Source organism: Neopsephotus bourkii, unplaced genomic scaffold, assembly GCF_033783945.1.
Source record: "Neopsephotus bourkii isolate Nb327-2 ecotype Australia unplaced genomic scaffold, CSIRO-AGI_Nbou_v1 NB_1574, whole genome shotgun sequence".
Classification (NCBI taxonomy): domain Eukaryota; kingdom Metazoa; phylum Chordata; class Aves; order Psittaciformes; family Psittacidae; genus Neopsephotus; species Neopsephotus bourkii.
The window spans coordinates 4,836,504-4,856,145 of NW_026902050.1; the positions used below are offsets into that span (position 1 = coordinate 4,836,504).

At 40.1% G+C, this 19,642-nt stretch overlaps 1 protein-coding gene across 2 annotated transcripts in view; it reads left to right on the forward strand.

Moving 5' to 3' along the window:
• Window positions 1-17,196, forward strand: part of RSRC1 (arginine and serine rich coiled-coil 1) — a 168,945-nt gene extending 151,749 nt beyond the window's left edge. For both annotated transcript variants that reach the window (XM_061371629.1, XM_061371630.1), the window contains 3 exons: window positions 13,100-13,206; window positions 14,120-14,266; window positions 15,096-17,196. In XM_061371629.1, coding sequence (XP_061227613.1) covers window positions 13,100-13,206; window positions 14,120-14,266; window positions 15,096-15,188 — 347 coding nt within the window. In that variant the 3' untranslated portion in view covers window positions 15,189-17,196. The remainder of the gene's footprint in view (window positions 1-13,099; window positions 13,207-14,119; window positions 14,267-15,095) is intronic.
• The last annotated feature ends 2,446 nt before the right edge of the window (window positions 17,197-19,642 follow it).

The window sequence follows — 19,642 nt, forward strand, 5'->3', positions numbered from 1 at the left end:
CATCACAGCTCCCAGCTGGGGGGAAACACATGAACAACAGCAGAAGAAAGCAGAGCCTATTCTTCAGTTTCCTGAAATATTCCACTCATTTTCTTTTCATTCTCCAGGCGTATGGTTGTGCTTTCCTGGGCTTATTCTTAAAAAGGGAACTGTGAAGCATAAAGGTGCATCTCTGAGATGTGTAAAAACATGCGTATATTTTCTTTCATTTTTCTCAAGACAAGTGTACAGTATTTACACTTGTAGTTCAAACTCTTTGTCAAGTAATTAATTAAACATTGTTGAAGAATTCTGAGATGGCTGCAAAATCTGAATATATCTAGAAAATAATACCTAAAAATAACTGTGGTTTATATAAACAAATTTTGTACGTATAGACACTGCTTTCTGGACTTCAGGAGTAAGGACAATTTTGTTTTGTTTGTGTCTGTGATGCAAACTGAGAACCTCAAAACTGGAGTGGTGCATTAGAAGGCAATAAAGAAATCAGTTTAACAGCTGGAAAATTATCAAGTAGCATAGATGTTTTCCTGGGCTGTAAGTTGTGAAAACGTGAAGCAAAGCTATTGCTAAGTGAAAGGTAGAGAGCCTTTTAGAAGCTGAGTGGATTTTGGGGTAGAGGATGTCTTTTCTATTTAATACACCTTTATGATGGATAAAACTTGTAGCATCTTACTTTAATCTTTGCCTGCTTTTGTGCTTCTCAAAAGCTGTAGCTATTGTGTAGGTGCTGCCACCCCAGCTTACTTGAGACACAGGGCTTGATCTGTTGGTACCACATTATTCTGGGGATCAGCTCACAATTAGCAGATGCTGAGATTCTGAAAATAGTTGCCTTGTGAACTATAAATGAAGGATTATGGTCTCCAAGTCCATATTTTAGAGCTTCTGAAATAAGAAAAGGATGGTCTGCCAGGGAGGGCTTTAGGGGATGCTGTGTGTCTGTGGGCAGGAGAGGCTCACCCTGCCTCACCAGCCTGGCAGCTCTGAATCAGCATTCAGCCTGCTCAGTACCCTATAAAAAAAAAAATCATGGTTATTTTAACTCAAACGTGCATACTCCACAATCTCTCATGCTAATGAACTGTACTGATGTACTGATCATCGGTGTGCAAACAGCTGCCTTCATCCTCTTTCTAGGTTGGTACAGCATAATGGAAACAGATGCAGGTGGTTTCTGCACTGGTTCCATGCTTGCTGTGGGTGCTGTCCGCTGGTGTTTGCAAGGCTTTCTGGAAAATTACAGTGGGAAATAACCAATATGTTAAAGGGCCTTCTTAAAAATTGTATATCATTTCAGATCATTTAGTTATTTAAGCCATTTAGTAATAAGGACCATGCTTCATAATTAAATGGTATAATATAGAGTTAAAAAGCAGGAACAGTCAAATCTATCTATAAGTATACCTTAATTGTAGTCTAATTTTATGTTAAAATGTATACTTAGAGGGGTAATTGAATACATCATTCAATGTAGATGAGAAATGGCTCTATGGACTTTAAAGGTATTCATTATTTGCAGCCAGAAGGGGCTTATCTTTTTGATTTAGACTACGATGCCACAGAAATATATGCATTTCCTCTAAGTGCATGTGTAAGTCATCACACTCAATTTAAAAGAAACGCATACGTTCAAAGCACCAAGCATCTAAATATTTGGTAGTTATTATTTTAAAGTCTATATTCCTATTCCCCAAAGTACTTGCAAGAAAGTTGTGTCATTCATTTCATTTTATTGAAGTATTTTTATTCAGAGGAAAAGATAGGTTTTTAAAGTCAAAGAAAAAAATCCAGACACTCGGTAAACATGTAGGATGAGTGAAATACAGACTAAATTAATGATACTTAAGATGACATACATAATTATAACAGAAAGGTCAGGGTAGATGGCAGCTTTCCCAAGTATATAGAGTGTCAGAAAAATCCCCAAAGTATATATTTTAATTGAGTTATGTTTTCTTTCCTTCACATTGAAGCATTAAGGTATTAGCTCGTTCCTGGGCCTGCGTTCCTAGGATTTAACATGGCAAAATTCCCAGATCTACATTTTGACAGTAAAACCACATCATGCATAGGCTCCTTCCAGCAGTGAAACACCACTTTGTATTTGTCTCCAAATCATCGGTTTCTTTTTAAACAGAAATATATTTAATATACAGGGAAAATAAATTTTACAAGGCTGAGGATGAATTGAACGCTGGTTTTGAGATGTGGGAAATGTGTGAAAAATGGAAGAAGCGAACCAATGTGACAGAAACAACCAAAATGCACAGCTGAAGGCAAATAAACAGCAGGTAGAGTGCCTGGCATGGCCTGAGGAGCCACGTTGGTTACACCGATGCACTAAGCCTTGTGCAAGCAAGCACCAGGCTAAGCCTTGTTCCTAAGTCTAGTGTTTAGTCCTGTCCCAGGCTTTGGAATGGCAGGAATTGCCCACATCCAGGGCTTCCCTGGGCAGGGACCAGCCGTGGATGGAACCCTTTGCCAAAGTAGCCGACCAGATGCCCTTCCTGTGAAGTCTTATGCTGATGAAAAACAAAACAAAAAATGGAACTGTGCAGCCAGCCACTTAGGTTTTAGGTTCTCTTGGACTGAGTCTGGCTTAAACTACTCATGCCAACAGCAACAGAAAGCTGGAGGGATGCTTTACACCACCCTGACCAATACCAACCCCTTTTTTCCATCAGGAAAGAGGCCTTCAGGGGCTCCATGTACTGCGATGTGGGGAAAATCACTTGGGGAAAATCACTTCAGTGCACATATTCCTCAGGGAAGGAATTGAGTAATTGTTTATCCATTAACAATTGTCAGAAAGTTGTTTGTTCAAGGGGTTTTTATTCCATTTTTAAGTCTTTGATTAGCCTCCAGCCCATCCCAGTTAGCCAGTGTTCCTCCCTGTGCTTCTCCAGCTACACTGAAATACGGGTAATGCGTGGTGCCTGCTAGGAATGTGCCCTATGGGGATACCTAGGCTGGGGTGTGGCAGGTCTTACTCGCTTGATATATTGTCTGCCTTGTGAAAAGGAAGGACGCACAGGAAAGAAAGGTTGGTTGTGTCCCAGGAAGGCTCCCTCTTCAGCGAGAGTGAATGGATTAGCTGAATTAGAGGTTTGGAGCAGAGAAATATCCTTAAAGATATAAGCCAAAAGGCTAACCAAATGTGGCAACCCTTCTTACTCTTTTTTTCCTTTTGGTGTCTCACTTAGAAATGTGCTCATTAGTGGAGATGTTTGAGCCCATGCATTATCTCTACAGCCCTATTCTGAGCTGTGTCTAGAACAAAGCACATTTGTGTGTGTGCAAATGCAGGTGTACCTTCATGCATGCACACGCCAAAACCATACTTCTGCATTAAACCAAAACAAATGCTTGGAAATTAAGAAAAGAAACAGAATCAAGTGTTATGACTTTTAAAGTGCTTAATTGCAAATTTTCCACAGGGTCTCTGCCTCAGTCAGTGTTGTTTCATTTTGGCCAGTCTTTGGTTAATTATTTTATATTCTTATCATTCAGCACGCAGGTCTGTACTTTATTTGACTGTAGCTATTCAAACCTCATCTTAAAAGCAGCAGTATGAATTTCTTCACAGGCTGTTCCAGGGACTCATCACTATGGGATCTGAACATGTCATGAACATTAATTTATCCTCACAACAGCTTGGTATTATTAATTCTGGGGTTTTGAGAGCAGAGATTAAAGTATAACAGGGTTTCAGTTCTAGAGAACTTTTAAGGCAGAACATTGTCTCCACCATACTTAATCTTGCATTTTTTATACCCAAACCCTGCTCCCATTTAATCCAGTTGCCATGTGTGATTTGTTTGGGGCAGGAGCCTGGTCCAGCCCTTGTGTTTCCTGCAGAAAATGGGCAGAGTTGTCAGTGACCCTGCTGTGATTACCCCCATGAAATGGGAGGAACAGTCTTGTATCAAATGCAGTTCTTCAGGGCATGTTAACTGCAGTTAACATTGCCAGCTATCCCTTTAACCCTGATCTTTGCTGTGCATTTTCCTGTTTGTGCAACACACCCATTCCCCTTTTCACTTCTGCTTGGTGTGGTTTCATCCCTACTTCAGGAGTTGCGGAGAGCTCCGGGTAAACTTTCTTCACTATCATTTGAAGCATCAGCAGCATTTATAGTAAAGCCTGAGGATTTTAAGCTTGTACATATGTTTTAGACATAGCAAACCATGAAGTGCTGTGTATATTAAACCTATCTTCAGTCTTTGGGGCTGAAAATAAAAAATCTTGGTAAAGCAGGAGTAAGGGATTTCAGATTTGACTAAATGAAGGTGAATTTTGAATAGCAGGGCAAAAGCAGTAACTGAATGTTTAGAAGTCAAGTTTGCCAGCAATTGGCAAATCAATACCATTTCACTGTCTTCATAAACAGCTGGACCCGCTGGACTGAAGTCTTCTGCAGAACATTAAGCCTGGGGTAGAGATGAGCATCCAAAGACTTTAACCCAAACCATTTCAGGTTTGACAAACTTGCAAGCAGCCCAAAGCAGGATCTTGTAGCATGATGGGTTAGGCAATCTTTGTTAAAAGTATTGTTACCAGGGTGACGTATAATCTATATAGAGAAAAAGATGTCTAAAGCAATGGTCTAACAGGGTTATCAATATGGATTTAAAACAGTCTTTTCCAAGTCGGCTCTGCAGGACCTACAAAAACTTTGGCTAGTGTATTTTTGGTATCTCAGATGTTTATTTTATTCCAAACAAGGGAGAAAAAATAGGAATGTTTTTGTGGTGGGCCAAGGTGACCAGCCTGGGTGGCAGGATTCCCATTCTGGAACCCACCTGCCTTGCAGCCTTCCTTTGGTTTCCATCGGGTTTGCTTTGTGTGTTGTTTTTGTCATCAAGTGAGTCTCTGAAAACTGTTTCAGGATTTGTAGTGTTACAAGCTCAGTCAGAGGCAGATTGATAGACTGGGATAAAAGAGAGAGGCTAAATTGCAAAATACATTCATTTATTCGGCCGGCTGCAGTTTACATATGACAGCCACATCCATATTCACACCCCTACCTCTGTGCTACCTACCTCAGAGTGAGGAAGTATGTGCAGAAAGCATCATGTTGATGGGTTTACTGGATTAGATGTCTTTTGCTGCCCACCCTGTTTCGGGCAGTGATTATGCCAGCACCATGACTATTCAGAGCTGTGCTGGCAGCCTGCATCATGAAGAAGTTAGAGCATCTCGATGAGAAGCTCATGTCCGCGTTCACAAAAAAAACCAGGGATGAATTAAGGAGCCTGTGAACCTGGGGAGATGGTTCTGTTGGTTAGATTTGACAGAAATTGTGTCCATTTCCTTAAACCACAATCCCTTTTGTGGAGTCTTTTATTTTCTGTTTTAAAATGTTTTTTTGTGGATCTTGGTGGCTGTGCCAACATTGCATGTGTACTTACTGCATGTCAAATGGGTATTTATCTGAGAGACCAGAGAGAATATGTGGGATAAGCATGGGTCTTAACTGAGAATTGTCTGTTTATGCTGGCTAAGGCCTCAATGAAATGGGATTTTAAATACATGTAGCGTATTTTATTGGTGCTAGACAGATGTTTAGCTGGTGTGAATAGCATTATTTTATGTGCCAGCTAAAGACCTAGCCCAGGAAAGAAGTGGAAAAATAATTCAAACAAACAGCAATTTACTACTCTACATTTCATTTTTAGCCACTTAAATGGTAATACAGTGTTTGAGGGCAGCCAGAGGTGGTTGTAGCTGCTGTGCATTTCCCCTGATGTGTTACTGAGAATCAATATATGGACTGGAATAAAAGCATGGAAGTTACTGACACCGAGCATCACAGTGGCACCATGTGTCAGTGTGTGATACTGTGGAATTGTTAAATAGCGCATCTTGGAAAGACTGTGCAGATGTTGCCACACATTATAACATGCAGTAGGGAAAAACAAGGAAAATCATGGGGCATGTACAATCACCGGTCTTCAACTTTCAGCATTGCTTTTGACGTGTAAACCAAAAATGCAAAAGCATGGACACTGCAGTTTCAGCCTTACTGTTCTGCACATCTTGCAGAGTGCCCAAGTTCAGCTACTCGTCTTATTCCTGCTGTAGCCTACAAGGCACCAGATTTTTTTCATTATTGTACATCCAATACAATATCCAACTCTATAGTTAGCTCCCTCTATATAGCGGGGTGTGGCTAGATGCAGAAATGTATTCATCTGCATTTGTATAACAGATACGTGTACAGGTTTAACACAGACAAATTGTTATATATTATGTGTAATATAACACTCGTTAGTTTGTACATACAATATAGAGGTTATTTCGGATAGAGATATATAAAAGATAGAAGAACCCAGTAATTGCCTTTAAGATCAGAGCTCAGAGCATTACCTTGGATTTTACAAGGCCAGCGAGCACAAAAGAGCAGTAATTTATGAGCTCAGCGTAAAAGAATAGCATAATTGCATTAAAAATTAATGCTAATGAACACTAAAATGGGGAAGGTGGTTATGATGAAAGTTTGTATTCATCTTCCCTGGTTTGAATGATGGCTAGTGGCTTGATTAATGGCTTAATTTCTATCAATTAGCGGGGAAAAATCTCCTACGAGACAAGGGTAAATTGAGCATTGAATTACATATCTTGCTTTTGTGTGCTGAGAAAAAAGAGCGGTGAGGCTCTGATATTAGCCACAGTGACAAATGCGGTGTGCCCTGCACCGGCTGCGCCGCCTCTCCTGGCGGGTGCTGCTGTGCAGCTCTGGGTGTGTGGTGTGGGCAGCCGGCTCACTGGCCCCGAGCTGGCCCACTCTTCTCCCACCCAAGGGTTCTTTTGCTCCCCCTATTAATGGAAGGAAAACCTCTGGCAATTTTAAGCATGTTAGGGCTGTTTGCTAATGCTTTGCTAGCCAAGTTTGATTTCTTCCCAGAATATGTTCAAAAATACCCCAAAAGGCCTCAAAATGTGAGCGAATATAGGAACTAGCATGTGTGTGAAAAGTGCAACAGTGAGGGTAACCTGCATGCAGTTTAAATGTGTGGCTGGAGCAGGAAACTCAGTGTTCCTAAGTTGCTTAAATTAAATGTTCTAAAATCCAGAACTCAATTGCTAAAGTTTCCCGTCATATTTTCTGCTCAATTTTATACATGTATTTCCGTTCTTTTTAAAGAAAAACCTATTAATATCCAGACTTGTTTTGAAATACTGTGAAAGCTAGGTTCTAATTTATTAAACTAGAAAATTGTAAGTACTCTAATACTTTAATAAGTACTACGTTATATATTTTATACTATATTATGTACTACATACTACATTGGATGTATATTTAGTACATTAAATACATATTTTAATGCATTAAAATAAAGTGTCGTATAGAATACTATGTGATATACAATACAATATGATGTATTAAAATAGCAGATTGCAAGTACTGTAGTACTATTAGAGTGCTAGAGTACTTACAGGTTGCTATTTTAATGCATTATAGTCGTACTACCAGAGTACTTACAATTAAGTTTGAAGAATACAAATCAATACTAAAAACTTTCTCTGGCCACAGGTGCTCTATTTAGGGTATGTTTTATTGTTTCTGTGACTTTGTCTGGAAAAAAGTTACTTCTCCGGAAACCTCAAGTGCTGGGAAATAGTGTGGCCAAGTGTTGAAACAGCGCTTTGACACTGCGGAGGGGATATGGAAACGTTAGCGGCATCGAGCAGCGTGTGTCCTGAGTTAGAGTTGTTAGAGGGAAGAGGTAGTTTTGAAGTTAATCCCCCCTGCCCCTCCGGCTGCCGCGCTGCGGGCGGCCCAGCAGGGGTGGATGCAGGGACGGATGCTGTGCTCGCAGCACCTCCGGGGTTCACCATCGCGGTTTTCCCACCGCCCCAGACAAAGGCGGGCTGCGGCCGGCGTTGCGCGTGGCGGTGCCTCCCTCTAACGGCTGCGAGTCTGCCCGTGGGAAGCCGCGGTAAGGCCACCACAGCCCGCGCTCCGCCGCCTCCGAGGGCTTCCCCCGGCTCCAGCGGGCCGGAGAAGGGATCGGGGTGGGGGAAAGTTCATGGCGTTAACACAGGAGCGTGCGAGCGCTGTTCGTGCCTTGGCGCGTTTGTTGTGCTGGGCTGGCGGGTGCCGAGGTCTCGCACCGAGGGACGGTGGGGAAGGCACCAGCCGGGTCTTCCTCGTAGCCTTGGCGGCCACCCCAGGCGTCCCTGGACCTCGGCGCTCGGACATGGGGAAAGGTGTCAGGGCTTGAGGTCACGCACTGCAGATACCTGCGGGCTCCAGCGTGTGCGCGAGTGGCAGGGGGGAGCCCCCGTTAGCATCACTGATTGTGCCCTGCGCAGAGAAAAGATCTGAGGGGCGGGGAGGAAATGGCTGAAAATCAGAGCCCCAAGTTTTGTACAGTCTCGTAGTGACACATGAAGTGAATCCCACCGCTCCTGCTGGACTTTCCCTCCTCTTCCTAGTGCTTTCGTTTTGTTCGACAGCAACATTCCCGTGCGCTGCGCTGTGGCAGACTGTGTCTCAGCACCGTGTAGCTTTTCTGTCTCTTCCTGCAGTTTGTCCAGATAAAAACTTATTTTTTCTCTGAACGTGTCCGTTTGCACAGCTAAAATAAAAACAGGAAGCAATTAAAAAGCACTGGGAGTGTGAAATGCAAGATTCTCTTGAGCCAACACACAGTTCTATAATGCATTTGTGACTATCCATACAGTTGTATATATACAATTGCATAGAAATTACACAGTATCACCTAAGCTAACCCTAAATAAAACGGGATGAAGAGGAAACTATTTTCCTCTTTAGCTGGTTTGTTTAGTCTGCTGTCTATTTGTGGTTTCTTCTTTTAATCCTCAACTCATGAACAAAAGAGCAGTACAATTGCAACTTTTTTCTGTATTTTAAAGCACATTATTTAAAATGCATTGTATTTTAAATGGGTCATTTAAATTAACCAGCTATATCCCTTTAAGTATAATTGGTAAAATATGAAGAATTATTTATTCTGAGGAATATTTTAGGTTAATTATGTCATAGCTTTGATTCTTAAGTTAGACTCACTTGAAAGAAAACTCTTTAGTTAAAGGCACAGGTTCATTTCTATGGTCAGGATTATAGGATTAGCAGTTCAGCCAGCAAGCATCACAAATATACACCTAAAGATTAGACAAGAAATATTTCAAGTATGTTTTTATTTAGTGGGGCATTCACAAGATATTATCAGTCATTTAATGCTTCTGTTTCAGTGCTTATTAAATTCTTGGCATGCTTCATCAACAGTCTTGTCTTTAGAAATAAGCAGAGAAATGGAAACATTTTACACAGAGTTTGCAGGCAACTTATTTTTCTTTTCCTCTGATTCTCAAGTGTTCCTAATTATTGTGCATGTGAAATTTTTGGGCGGCATCTAAAGGATTAACTCACATTTTATTCCTAAAATGACATTTCAAGTTACTGCTAATAGACTGATTTAATATGAAAATAGGAGCTATAAAAGATGAGTGTGTATGTGTGTATATTTATGTAGACATGGGAAGATGTAAACAGATGTAAATCTAGATCAGAAGTGTAAAATATTGAATCACCTCTGAAGGATGGCTTTCCCAGGTAAATCCTCTGTGGCTGGGGTAAATGGGGCAAAAATCCTTGGCTTCCTATAAAGTCATATCAACTAGATGTTCCCTAGAAGCATTCCTTTCACAATAAGGGATATAAACAACGATGGAGGAGTGCAGCAGGCGTTGAGGGCTGGCCTGGGCACAGGCTGCACCCCATGGCACCCTGCAGGGAGGCTGGTATCGCCACAGCCAAGTGTCAGCGAAAGAGCTGGTGACAGGTCTGGTAATTGTGAGCGCTGCTGGAATTGCGTTTTCATAAAAAATGGCCTCAACAAGCCCTAGTTTTAGAGCTAAACAAGATTTAGTTTATATTTGTCACCATAACAGAGTAAAAAGACTTGCTGTGCAATGAGTTAGTATTGATTTTTGTTTTGGTCTGTAGCCTCTTAGCTTTCTGACTCCATTATTTTTGATTTTACTATGAAATACATATCCTTTCTACTGACATCTGACAAACAACATATGGAAGTTGTTTTATCTACCAATAATGTGTTTGTCAGAAAAATCAGACACTAATGGGTTGTGCTTCCTCCAGTCCATTTTCCCCAAGTTAATGTCACTGATGTAATTCTAAACATTTAGCGATTTTTGCCCCTTAATAATTTGTCATTCCCGCAGGTTTGTGTAAGAGTCATTTAAGATACCACAACAGGCTGCAAACTGAGGGGAGGTTTTGTGAAATAAGAGTTGATTTTGAATCTAAATTCACCTGCCTTTCTTTGATACCTGGATTTAACACTGTGACTACCAGGTACGCCTTACCATTCCTTTATTTATCCTGAACCAAGAGCTTGATGGATTACGATTTCCTCTCCCTAGTAGGGCATTAGCATATTTGTTCTCATACTTCCCATGGGATCCTTTTTAAAAGAGAAGACTTCAGCAGCAAGGCATCATAACTTTTGAACACAAGCTTAACTGCAAGCGATTTTTTTTTCTTCTAAATTCCAAAAAATCAGACCTCAGGTGTTACTTATGCACTTTACTATAGCACAGCTCTTGCCCTAAGCCTCACGAACACTGAGGCTTCCACAAGAACACTGAGGCTTCCACAAAACCTTTCCAGGGGCTTGTGGCTGGGAATGCAAGGAGAGTTAATCAGATCCATAAAGACCAAACAATATTCCCAAATAATCTTTAAGCATTGAGGCAGCTTCTTGTTTGTGACTTGAAAGTTCCGACTCTTCTTATGTGTTGTCTGCCTTACCCGTTTTACAAACGCATGCTGCTTACAGCACAAACCATTCACTCCTCCCTGCTTCTGCACCTCAGCCGTCTTGGACTGGCCCCAGTACACTACATATAAAGCAAATGGTTTTTGTAAGTAAGTAAGATGGAGATAAAGTGGTTAAAATTGTGAACAAAAGCCTGCAGTTAGCAGAATTACTTCAGGATTTGTTTGTCACTGCAGCTAGGCATAGAAGTATGAACGGAGCACTGAATCTGAAGAAGCAGAAAATGAAACAGACAGTAAAGCAAATACTTTCGTGTCGGGTGTACTGTCATGTGCCACCCAGGACTGATGATAGAGCAGGTTTGCAGTACAACCTGTTGGTAAAAAATGAAGTTGTTAATTTAGCATGTACAGGTCCGTTCCAGGAATATTTCTGAGCTGCTGTTAGTTTATTTGCTCATGTGAAGTTCCACTTACTTGTCATTACTAGACTGAAATGAGTTTTCAGTGGTTAGTCATTGCAAAAGGATGGAAGTTACATATATTTTTTCTTGTGCAAAATGGAAAGCAGTTTGCAGTGCATGTGTGTATCTAGATGAATTTGGATTTAGAATTTTGTATACAGGAGAAGAATTTGGTACTTCTGAGTTTCTGAATAATTCTGCAACCTCTTTTGGTCTGCAAGCACTTTTCCTGAGTTTAAATATACTTTGGTTTCTTTAGAAAAAGAAATGTAATCTTTTACACATACATATGTATGTGCTACTAATGTATAATTAGTTGCTTGTTTATTTAAATTGGTGGTTTGTATATTGTTTAAAGTATTTTTATATGTTCATGAACTCTCTGATCACCTGCAAAAATAGCACTGTTTCATCCTACATTGCTTTTTCCTCACCTTTTTGGCACTCTCCTTTTCACTTTATCGCTTAAGACTGTGATTCTGTGACTCAAACTCCTGTCCTCAGTATCCTGTCAGTGCAGGGCAGACACAGCGGCACTTTCAAGCTATCCAAAAGCCAACTGAATTTATGCCATAGTGTTAGCAGGCAGCTGGCCTCTGGACTTTGGCTGGGGCAGGTATACCCGCTCTGACATCAAGGCCAGTAGTACAGAACCTTTTAAAACTGAATTTGAGCTATAAGAATTTGCACCAGACCAGCCTGTGCATAATGTTGCTGCTGCATTTCAAGTCTGGCATCAAGTTTCAGGGATGATGTGGTGTTTCCTTGGGCTGTGGCACAAGTTCAAGCTTTCACCTTGCAAGGAAGCTAATTTAATCACTCAGCTTTGGTGAAAGGAGCAACACCAGACTGCACAACAGGTGCAGGAGAGCAAAGACAGACCATCCCTTTGGCAGCTTAGATCAACGTAGCTGTGATACAGAACTTCACTGTCACCCATCACTAGTGTGACTTTTAAAAAGAAGTGCATCTTGCATGTATGAATGCTCTGAGCTTCCTGCCAGTCTAATCTGGCACCAGTCTATTCTAAACCAGAAGATCATCTGGTTGACCCGTGAAAGAACTAGTAAAACCTATCTTACAGCACCCCAGTTATGTGTTTAATGTAGCTCATACCAAGGTTGGCAGGAACTGCTCTTCTTTGCCATAAAGTCACTGGGATCAGCATTTGCTATGACAAAATAAAGCCTCAGCCTGGGATTCAAAAATATCTTGTGGAATCTACATGTACTGTAAGGCCTCACAGTACAATTCAGAAGCAATTTTGTTCATTGGGTTAAACAGCTGCAATTCGGTCACCAGAGAATTGTATGAGCACACAATATTTAGTGTTTATGTTAGGAATATTTATTACCAGATTCTAAGATTTTTTTGTGAAATTCATCTAATGATGGAACTCTTAATGCCAAACTAATCACTTAGCTTGTCATGAGGAGAATGCAGGTGGTGGCACATATCTTGGGACATCCACAGCTGGAGCCAAGTTCACCTCCATACAAGCAGAAGTAGTTTTACTGCTCCATATGGATTGAACTCCACTGAGTTGTCTGCACTGTTCCTGAATCCTCATGTTCTCTGGGAAATACTCATGTCATAAACCTAGCAGTTATTCTGCAAGGACATCTCTAGCAAGTTCTTAAATTGGCATCTTGAATGATACCATGCGTTGCACAAGAATGGCCAACTTACTGTTGCTTTTACTAAAGGAGTTTTTCTTTGTAACAGGTTTTAGGCTGCATTACAAGTTGAAGTTTTTTTATTTCTGTTACGTACTGTTGTAAAATATATTCAAGGCACTGCTTAGACATGGCATTTATCATAGGCTTACACTAATGTATACTGACATTACACCTGCTCTTTGTAGACCAAGCCACCCTGGTAGATCAAGTGAAACGAGCAAAAGAAATTGAAGCTATTGAAAGTGACTCCTTTGTTCCACAGACATTCAGATCAAGTAAAGAAGTCAAAAAGGTAAGTTTTCAATATCCTTTCTTGGAGCATAATCCTTTCAAAGTCAGGTGGAAGCTGCACTATTAAACAGTTTCCAGCATCAATGTTGACAATCTTAAATCCCACCAACAACTCTCCAATGTTCTTGGTGTGGTGTTCAAAGAGCAAATTTTAATGTGTAAGAATTTCAGGGAAATTGGATGTTTTGACAGTATATTTACATATGGTGAGCAACTCCATTTTTTTTTTAATTCTTTTAAAATCATATAAATCCATGAAGATTTTTTTTTCTTATGGGAAAAGTAGAATTAAAATCCAAAAGTAATCCGACATTTACATTGTAATTAAGGGTAGAGGTCTGTATTTTTTTTATTCTGCTTAACTGAAGCCAGACTTTAAGACCATATTTACTCCCTGAACCAAACTGGCATTGGTTTCAGTCAGCTGTCCAAAAACTTAACAGGGAACATCCAAGTTCAAGAATTTTACCTGCATTTTGGCTGTCAGATATTCTAGGGAACTTGGACTCTTTTGGTTTGGAAGTATGCAGGCAAAAGTTTTGTTCAGGTTTTCCCTCTGAATTTTTGAGTTATCACTGCTTGTTTCCCCAAGAACTTGCATTTTCTTGCCTTTATAAAGTCTCCAAGAAGTTCCTGCAGCCTCTTCAGAAGTGATCCAAAATGCCAAGCTAAGGTTCTGCAAGCTCTCTCATTGCCCAAGGCAATGAGTTTGGGGTTTTTTTTTCAGTTCATGTGCTTAGTCTGAACTTTAGTCCATACCCAGTGTGTCCCACTGAGCATGCTGAGAACTATTTGCATGAAGATCCTTTTGTCGGCATGTGCTGCAGTAAGAGGAAAGCTGAGCACTCAGTTACAATTCTGCCACCTCTGGGAGTCTGAAGATAAAATACTCAGATGTGATTCTTTCTTTTTAGTCAACAGAACCTACCGAACCAGAGTATGAACCTGTAACTATCGGAGTGGGAGCTGTTGATACATCTGCTCCTGAAAAAGAACGACCATCTACTAATATTCCTACTGCCATCAAATATCAAGATGATAATTCTTTAGCACATCCAAATGTAAGTGTGCCAATATTTACTTCATCCTTAGAACATGACAGCCCACTGAAAAGGAGCAACTTCATATAACTAACAACCATTTTGCTTTGCTGCTCATCAAAAAACCTGTGATATGGAGACCGTTAGCTAATGGGCCGTTTATTGGCTAAAACAGGATCACTCCTTGCACCATGTGACAGAGAATAATTACAAAAGAAGTTCACTAGTGATACAGTTTTAGAACTACAAACAAATTTTATAACAAAGCAGCACACTAATTGAATGCAGGGGAAATTAAGATACTGTTCATATAAAAATCCCTGTTCAATAAAAATTCATGGAAAAATGCTTTTGGTTTCTGTAGTTGGAAACCTGGTGAAAGACCCAGAACTTTTCGACCTTGGCAGATTGTAAAGCTTTAAATACATGACAAACTTAAGATCATTTTAAATCATTATGGCTAAACTTATCCTTTGTAATTGGAAATAGGAGTACTTACAGTAGAGGGGTTTTTAAGTATTAGCAAGTTATAAATGACTTGCAGTAAATAAACTAATCCAAGTTCTGTATAGGGAACATGGCTAACAACGGTTAAGACCTGTACAATATGGCAAACTTGCTGTTTCGGGAGAAGACTGAAATTGGAATGTCTTGGCTTTCTGATTCTTAAAAGTCACTACCTTTATGAACGTATTTCTATCACCTTTGTATTTTAACACCCCTGTGCAGTTGAGCACCTTTGGGCCTTTGGCCACCAAAATAGTCTGCACATGTTTCAACAGAGTATAGCAAATAAAGAGAAAGTTAATGAGTTGTTCCTGCTTTTCTTCCTCTCCCCCTTGCCTGTCAGCTGTTTATCGAGAAGGCAGAAGCAGAAGAGAAGTGGTTTCAGAGGCTGATTGCTCTCCGGCAAGAACGGCTGATGGGCAGTCCAGTGGCCTGAGCAAACCACTGTGACCATCACATACCAGCTCTCCATGAATACTAAGAAATCCTACCATTAAATTGTTTTATTTTTCTCTTTTGAGGAGATTTTAATACTCAGTATGAGTTGTACAGAAAATAAAGATTTCATCTGAAGACACAAGAATGTTCTATCCTCCGTCTTTCTTCCAGACTCATTGATTGGTGACTTGTATTGCCGAGCTACCTGCTGTAGATGAGCAGGCTGTCAGAGCAGGGTTATTTTCTCTTTTTGTACTGAATTCCTCTGGAGTGCAAAAAACTTGACATCCCAAGAAGATGTAATTTTATAGCTTCCAATCAAAAATATATTTATAATCATGCAGCAGTTTAAAGAAAAATGCAAAAATAAGACTGTCAAAGTTCAGACTTACTAGCGCACCAACAGTAGGGGTGTGAGCGGTATCACCCTGGGCCATTGCATCTGCTGCAGCTGGAGGAGGATTCAGGGCAAATGATTTCACTGTTATCTCTTCTTCCTTCCGCTGTGCATTGCAGTAGCAGCCTTTGAGTCCTGAACATCTGTAGACAATCTCCTTGCTGAGGGGCTCTTCTAAATTGATGGGTTGATCCAGCTGCTCCAGCATTAGCATGGTTCCTCACTTACAGTGGGCTTGAGGGGAAAGAAATGTTTTCTTGAACATCTACCCACTACTGTTACCATCTGGGACAAAAAATATGTTACTCTTTAAAACAAAATAGTAAAGTTTTCAATAGGTTTAAAGAAATACTTTTTTCTGAGCAATTTTAAGCACATTAAATTGTTTGATAATCTACAAGAGGCTTTCTATGAACTCTTAATGGGAAATAATAGAAAGATTATTGTGTGTAGTGGTACAGACTTTTGTTGACCAGACTAGTGGCATACCTATTTCTGTAGAGTGACTGTTTTCAGTCTATGAAACTTCCCTTTGTCTGAGTGTGACTTTAAAATACTGAATTATTAGTCTTACTTGAATCTATCAGATTTAGCCCACCTATACTTAGGAAAAAAAAATCTGTCCTTCATTCAACTAAAGGCCAGAGATCAACCAAATAAAATACAGTAGTATTTCTTCTGAAGTATCTAGCAAAGCTGTGAGAAAACTATTACTTCAGTAGATGACTAACCTGAGTCCCCACCTCTGGACATACCTCACTGGAAATGACCTGCCTCAGCTTTCCCGTGTGAGTGAAGAAATTCATAAAGCTTTTTTTGGTGTTATTTTTCCTTGTTCTCAAATCTGTGGTGAGAAAAAAAATAAGGAAGGATGATTCTGGGAATGTGCTTTGGTTTCTTTATTTCTTTAAATCACTGATATAAAAGGAAAATGTATTAAATTTGCATTCTAACATGTTTTTACTTTTTCTGTCTGAAATGGGTGAGTTTGACTTGGTCCTGCATTAAAATGGCTGTTTCAACACTGCCTTGTCTTTAACAAAAAGTGGGAAAAAAAATCGTTTCCCTTGTTTCATTTCAGCATTTTCAAATGGTAAATATTTGTCATTGTTCTGTTTTCTAATCTCCTTCTGTGTTTCTTTCATAGTAAATAAAAACTATGTGATCTCCATGCAAGGTACAAGTGTAAATTACTCTTTTTCATGCGTTATGTTGGATAATTTTGGTATTTTTATTGTATGCAAAATTATTCCTTTTATGTAATTCACAACACTACAGGATATTAAAAAATTCTAAAAGCTGGTCTAAGTAAGTAAGACTTAGTGGTAATAATAGGGTGTACCTACTATTGCTCATAAATCAACATCTACATTTGTCTAGAAGATCCATGCTGGAGGAGAACTGTGAACAATATCTGGAAAGAAAATGGAAATAGAATTTAAGTAATCTGAACTGAACAGAAATATGTACTGAAACATGCCAAGCAGAATTTGAAACAGAGCAAATCATTATAAAGTTGATTCTTATAGTTCCAGTTGCAGATTACTGATTAGAAGAACTGATAAATAATTACTCAGAACTCTGTGGTTTTCATTAAATATGTAGCTTGCTTATTGGCCCAGTGTCTGTGTTCATTTAAGAGGCTTTTTTTTTCTGCTTTAGGCCCTATATTCTGTCACCCTATCTTCATTCCTACTCTGAACATTTGTTGTGCATACTTGAAGTTCATTAAGTTACTGGTGTTGGGAGATGAAGGAATTGTGGTTTTACCCAGATACTGTTACAAATCAGAAAATGTACTGTCCTTGTTACAGTCCACAAGATCTCTAAAGATGCCTAAAGCAAGTCAGCGATGCTCAAGTGTGTGTTCTGGAGGTGAGAGGTCACGTGGAGCTGATTCACGACCTCAGCAATACTACATGTTGTGTCTTGCAAGCAAGCTTTAATTTTACTGTGGATGTCTCACCGAGTATGGCTAGTTTGAATACTCAAAACACTGATCATGGAGATGCAGGTGGCCCTTTGCCACATTCACTTGCAGGGAGGCTCAGTGCTTTCGGAAGCTGAGCCCTCTCTAAGGGGCGCCAGAGCAGTGTTCTACCTTTCTGAGAACCTGCCATTGCTGATTCCACGGCTTCAACTTTCAGCAAAAATCAACACTGTTCCCCTGCGTTTGCTCCTGTGGAGTAAAAGGAAGGTTGCATAAGGCCAGTCGTAGGGTTGTAAGTGTAAATCTTAAGACTGCAGCACTTTTGATTCGAGTTGTGTAAACTACTTTGCTTTTACTTGAATAGCATCCTGTGATAAATTATTCATTTTCCTGTCAAAGGTAGGGAGATATTTGAGTGTCAGAAATGAAATATGGAAGAAGCAGCAATATCAGAAATAATCTTCACTCTCTAACCACCTATGCACAACTAAGGAGAATTTTGACAAACATTGCTTAAAATTATTTTACAAGACTTGGACACATTTATAAATTGATTGAATCCCAATACATGTGCACCCCACCGTTCCATGTGTGGGCCCTTTTTGCATGAGTTAAAACTAGCATGTGTTACCTAGTCAGTCAGGTACAATTTAATTAACTGTGTCATAGCATCGACATGAAACTCATGTCAATGTGGACAAATTAATCACCACTACCCTGGAAAAATGCGCTGCTGACTCACAAGCCATGCTTTTCCTGATCCAAAAAAGAGTGACACCTTTCCACAGGAATCCTACTCACTTAGTTTCTTTGCTTCTAAGGTCTTCTGATGTTCTCACATTTAGCATTTAGGACTCTTGCCTATGGAATTTTGTTTGGTTTTCCACTTTGCTCTGTGCTCCTGGTGAAAGGGAATGGATTCCTAATTAAGAAGGGAAAAGAAACAGCTGTTTGCTAGTTATCCAACTAAAACATGGGACTTGTAGCTGTGTTTTGCAGGTTGTAGAGGCAGCAGTGGCATGGTTTTGTCATTCATGATGGGGTCTCTCTAATACAATCAGCTCTAACACAAAGTTCCTCCTAATGCCAAACTGCCTTAAATCTGACTCAGATGAATGGTGTGTAGGAGTGAAAAGATAATGCTGTAACTTGAGCCATTCAGACTTCTGGTAGTCAGCAAAGACCTCTACCCCTAGAAATTACATTAGCAAACTCATTTCACTTAGCCTGCTGCACAGCCACCGTCAATTAAAATCAAACCAGGCTGATTTTGATTTGATAACTTTCAGGTAAAATGTTCACTAGCCCTTTCTGCTTTCTTAGCTAGCATCTCCACAACTACTTTTTATTATGATAATTGCTTGAAAAGGAGGCGTATTTAGTTTTTATTATTATCATTATTACAGTATTTTAGAAAGATTTTTGCTACTAAAATAATGGTATGGAAGAAAACATTGTCAGCCAGGGGATCAAATTTTGCTACTTCTGCTTCAGTCGCTCTGATATGAGTAGGACTGGATGATACCAAAGGCCATTCTTCCATCAGTAACCCAAAACCAACCTTCTCAATGATTACAGTTTTCCATTTGTCAAGTTACGAGAAGGAAGTTATTTTTAGTGGAGATCCTTGAACGTCAGAAACCTGTTTCAGGAGAGATCAGCTTGAACCTATGACTTAATCTACATATGACACAGGGCTGTGGTGGCTTTTCAGCTTGCAGCAGTAATAAAAGCAATGTGAGGATTATTATTACTCCAGAATTTGAAATATTCGCCGTTTGTGATGTTGACTTGCCACCGCATTGCCTAATTTCTTTTCTGCTGGCTGTGCCCTCCCCTCTTTGTGTTCCTCCTTTGCTAAGAAACAGGAAAAAAGAGCAGCAGTGGCTGGGCCAGATTGTGTGACGCTGGGGAGCAGACTTAAGACACTGAGTCACTCTGGAATTGCCACTCCGGGGTGAGATGTGACACGATACGTCTGCTCTTTCTGGAAGGAAGCAGGAGCCGAAGCTCAGCCCAGACAGTGGAGGAGGGAGCTCAGTGCGAACACCAGCCCTGAGCTGTGCTTTGCTCAAGGTGAGGGCCTTGTGAGCTGGAAATGGTGGTCATGCCATGATTTAAACCC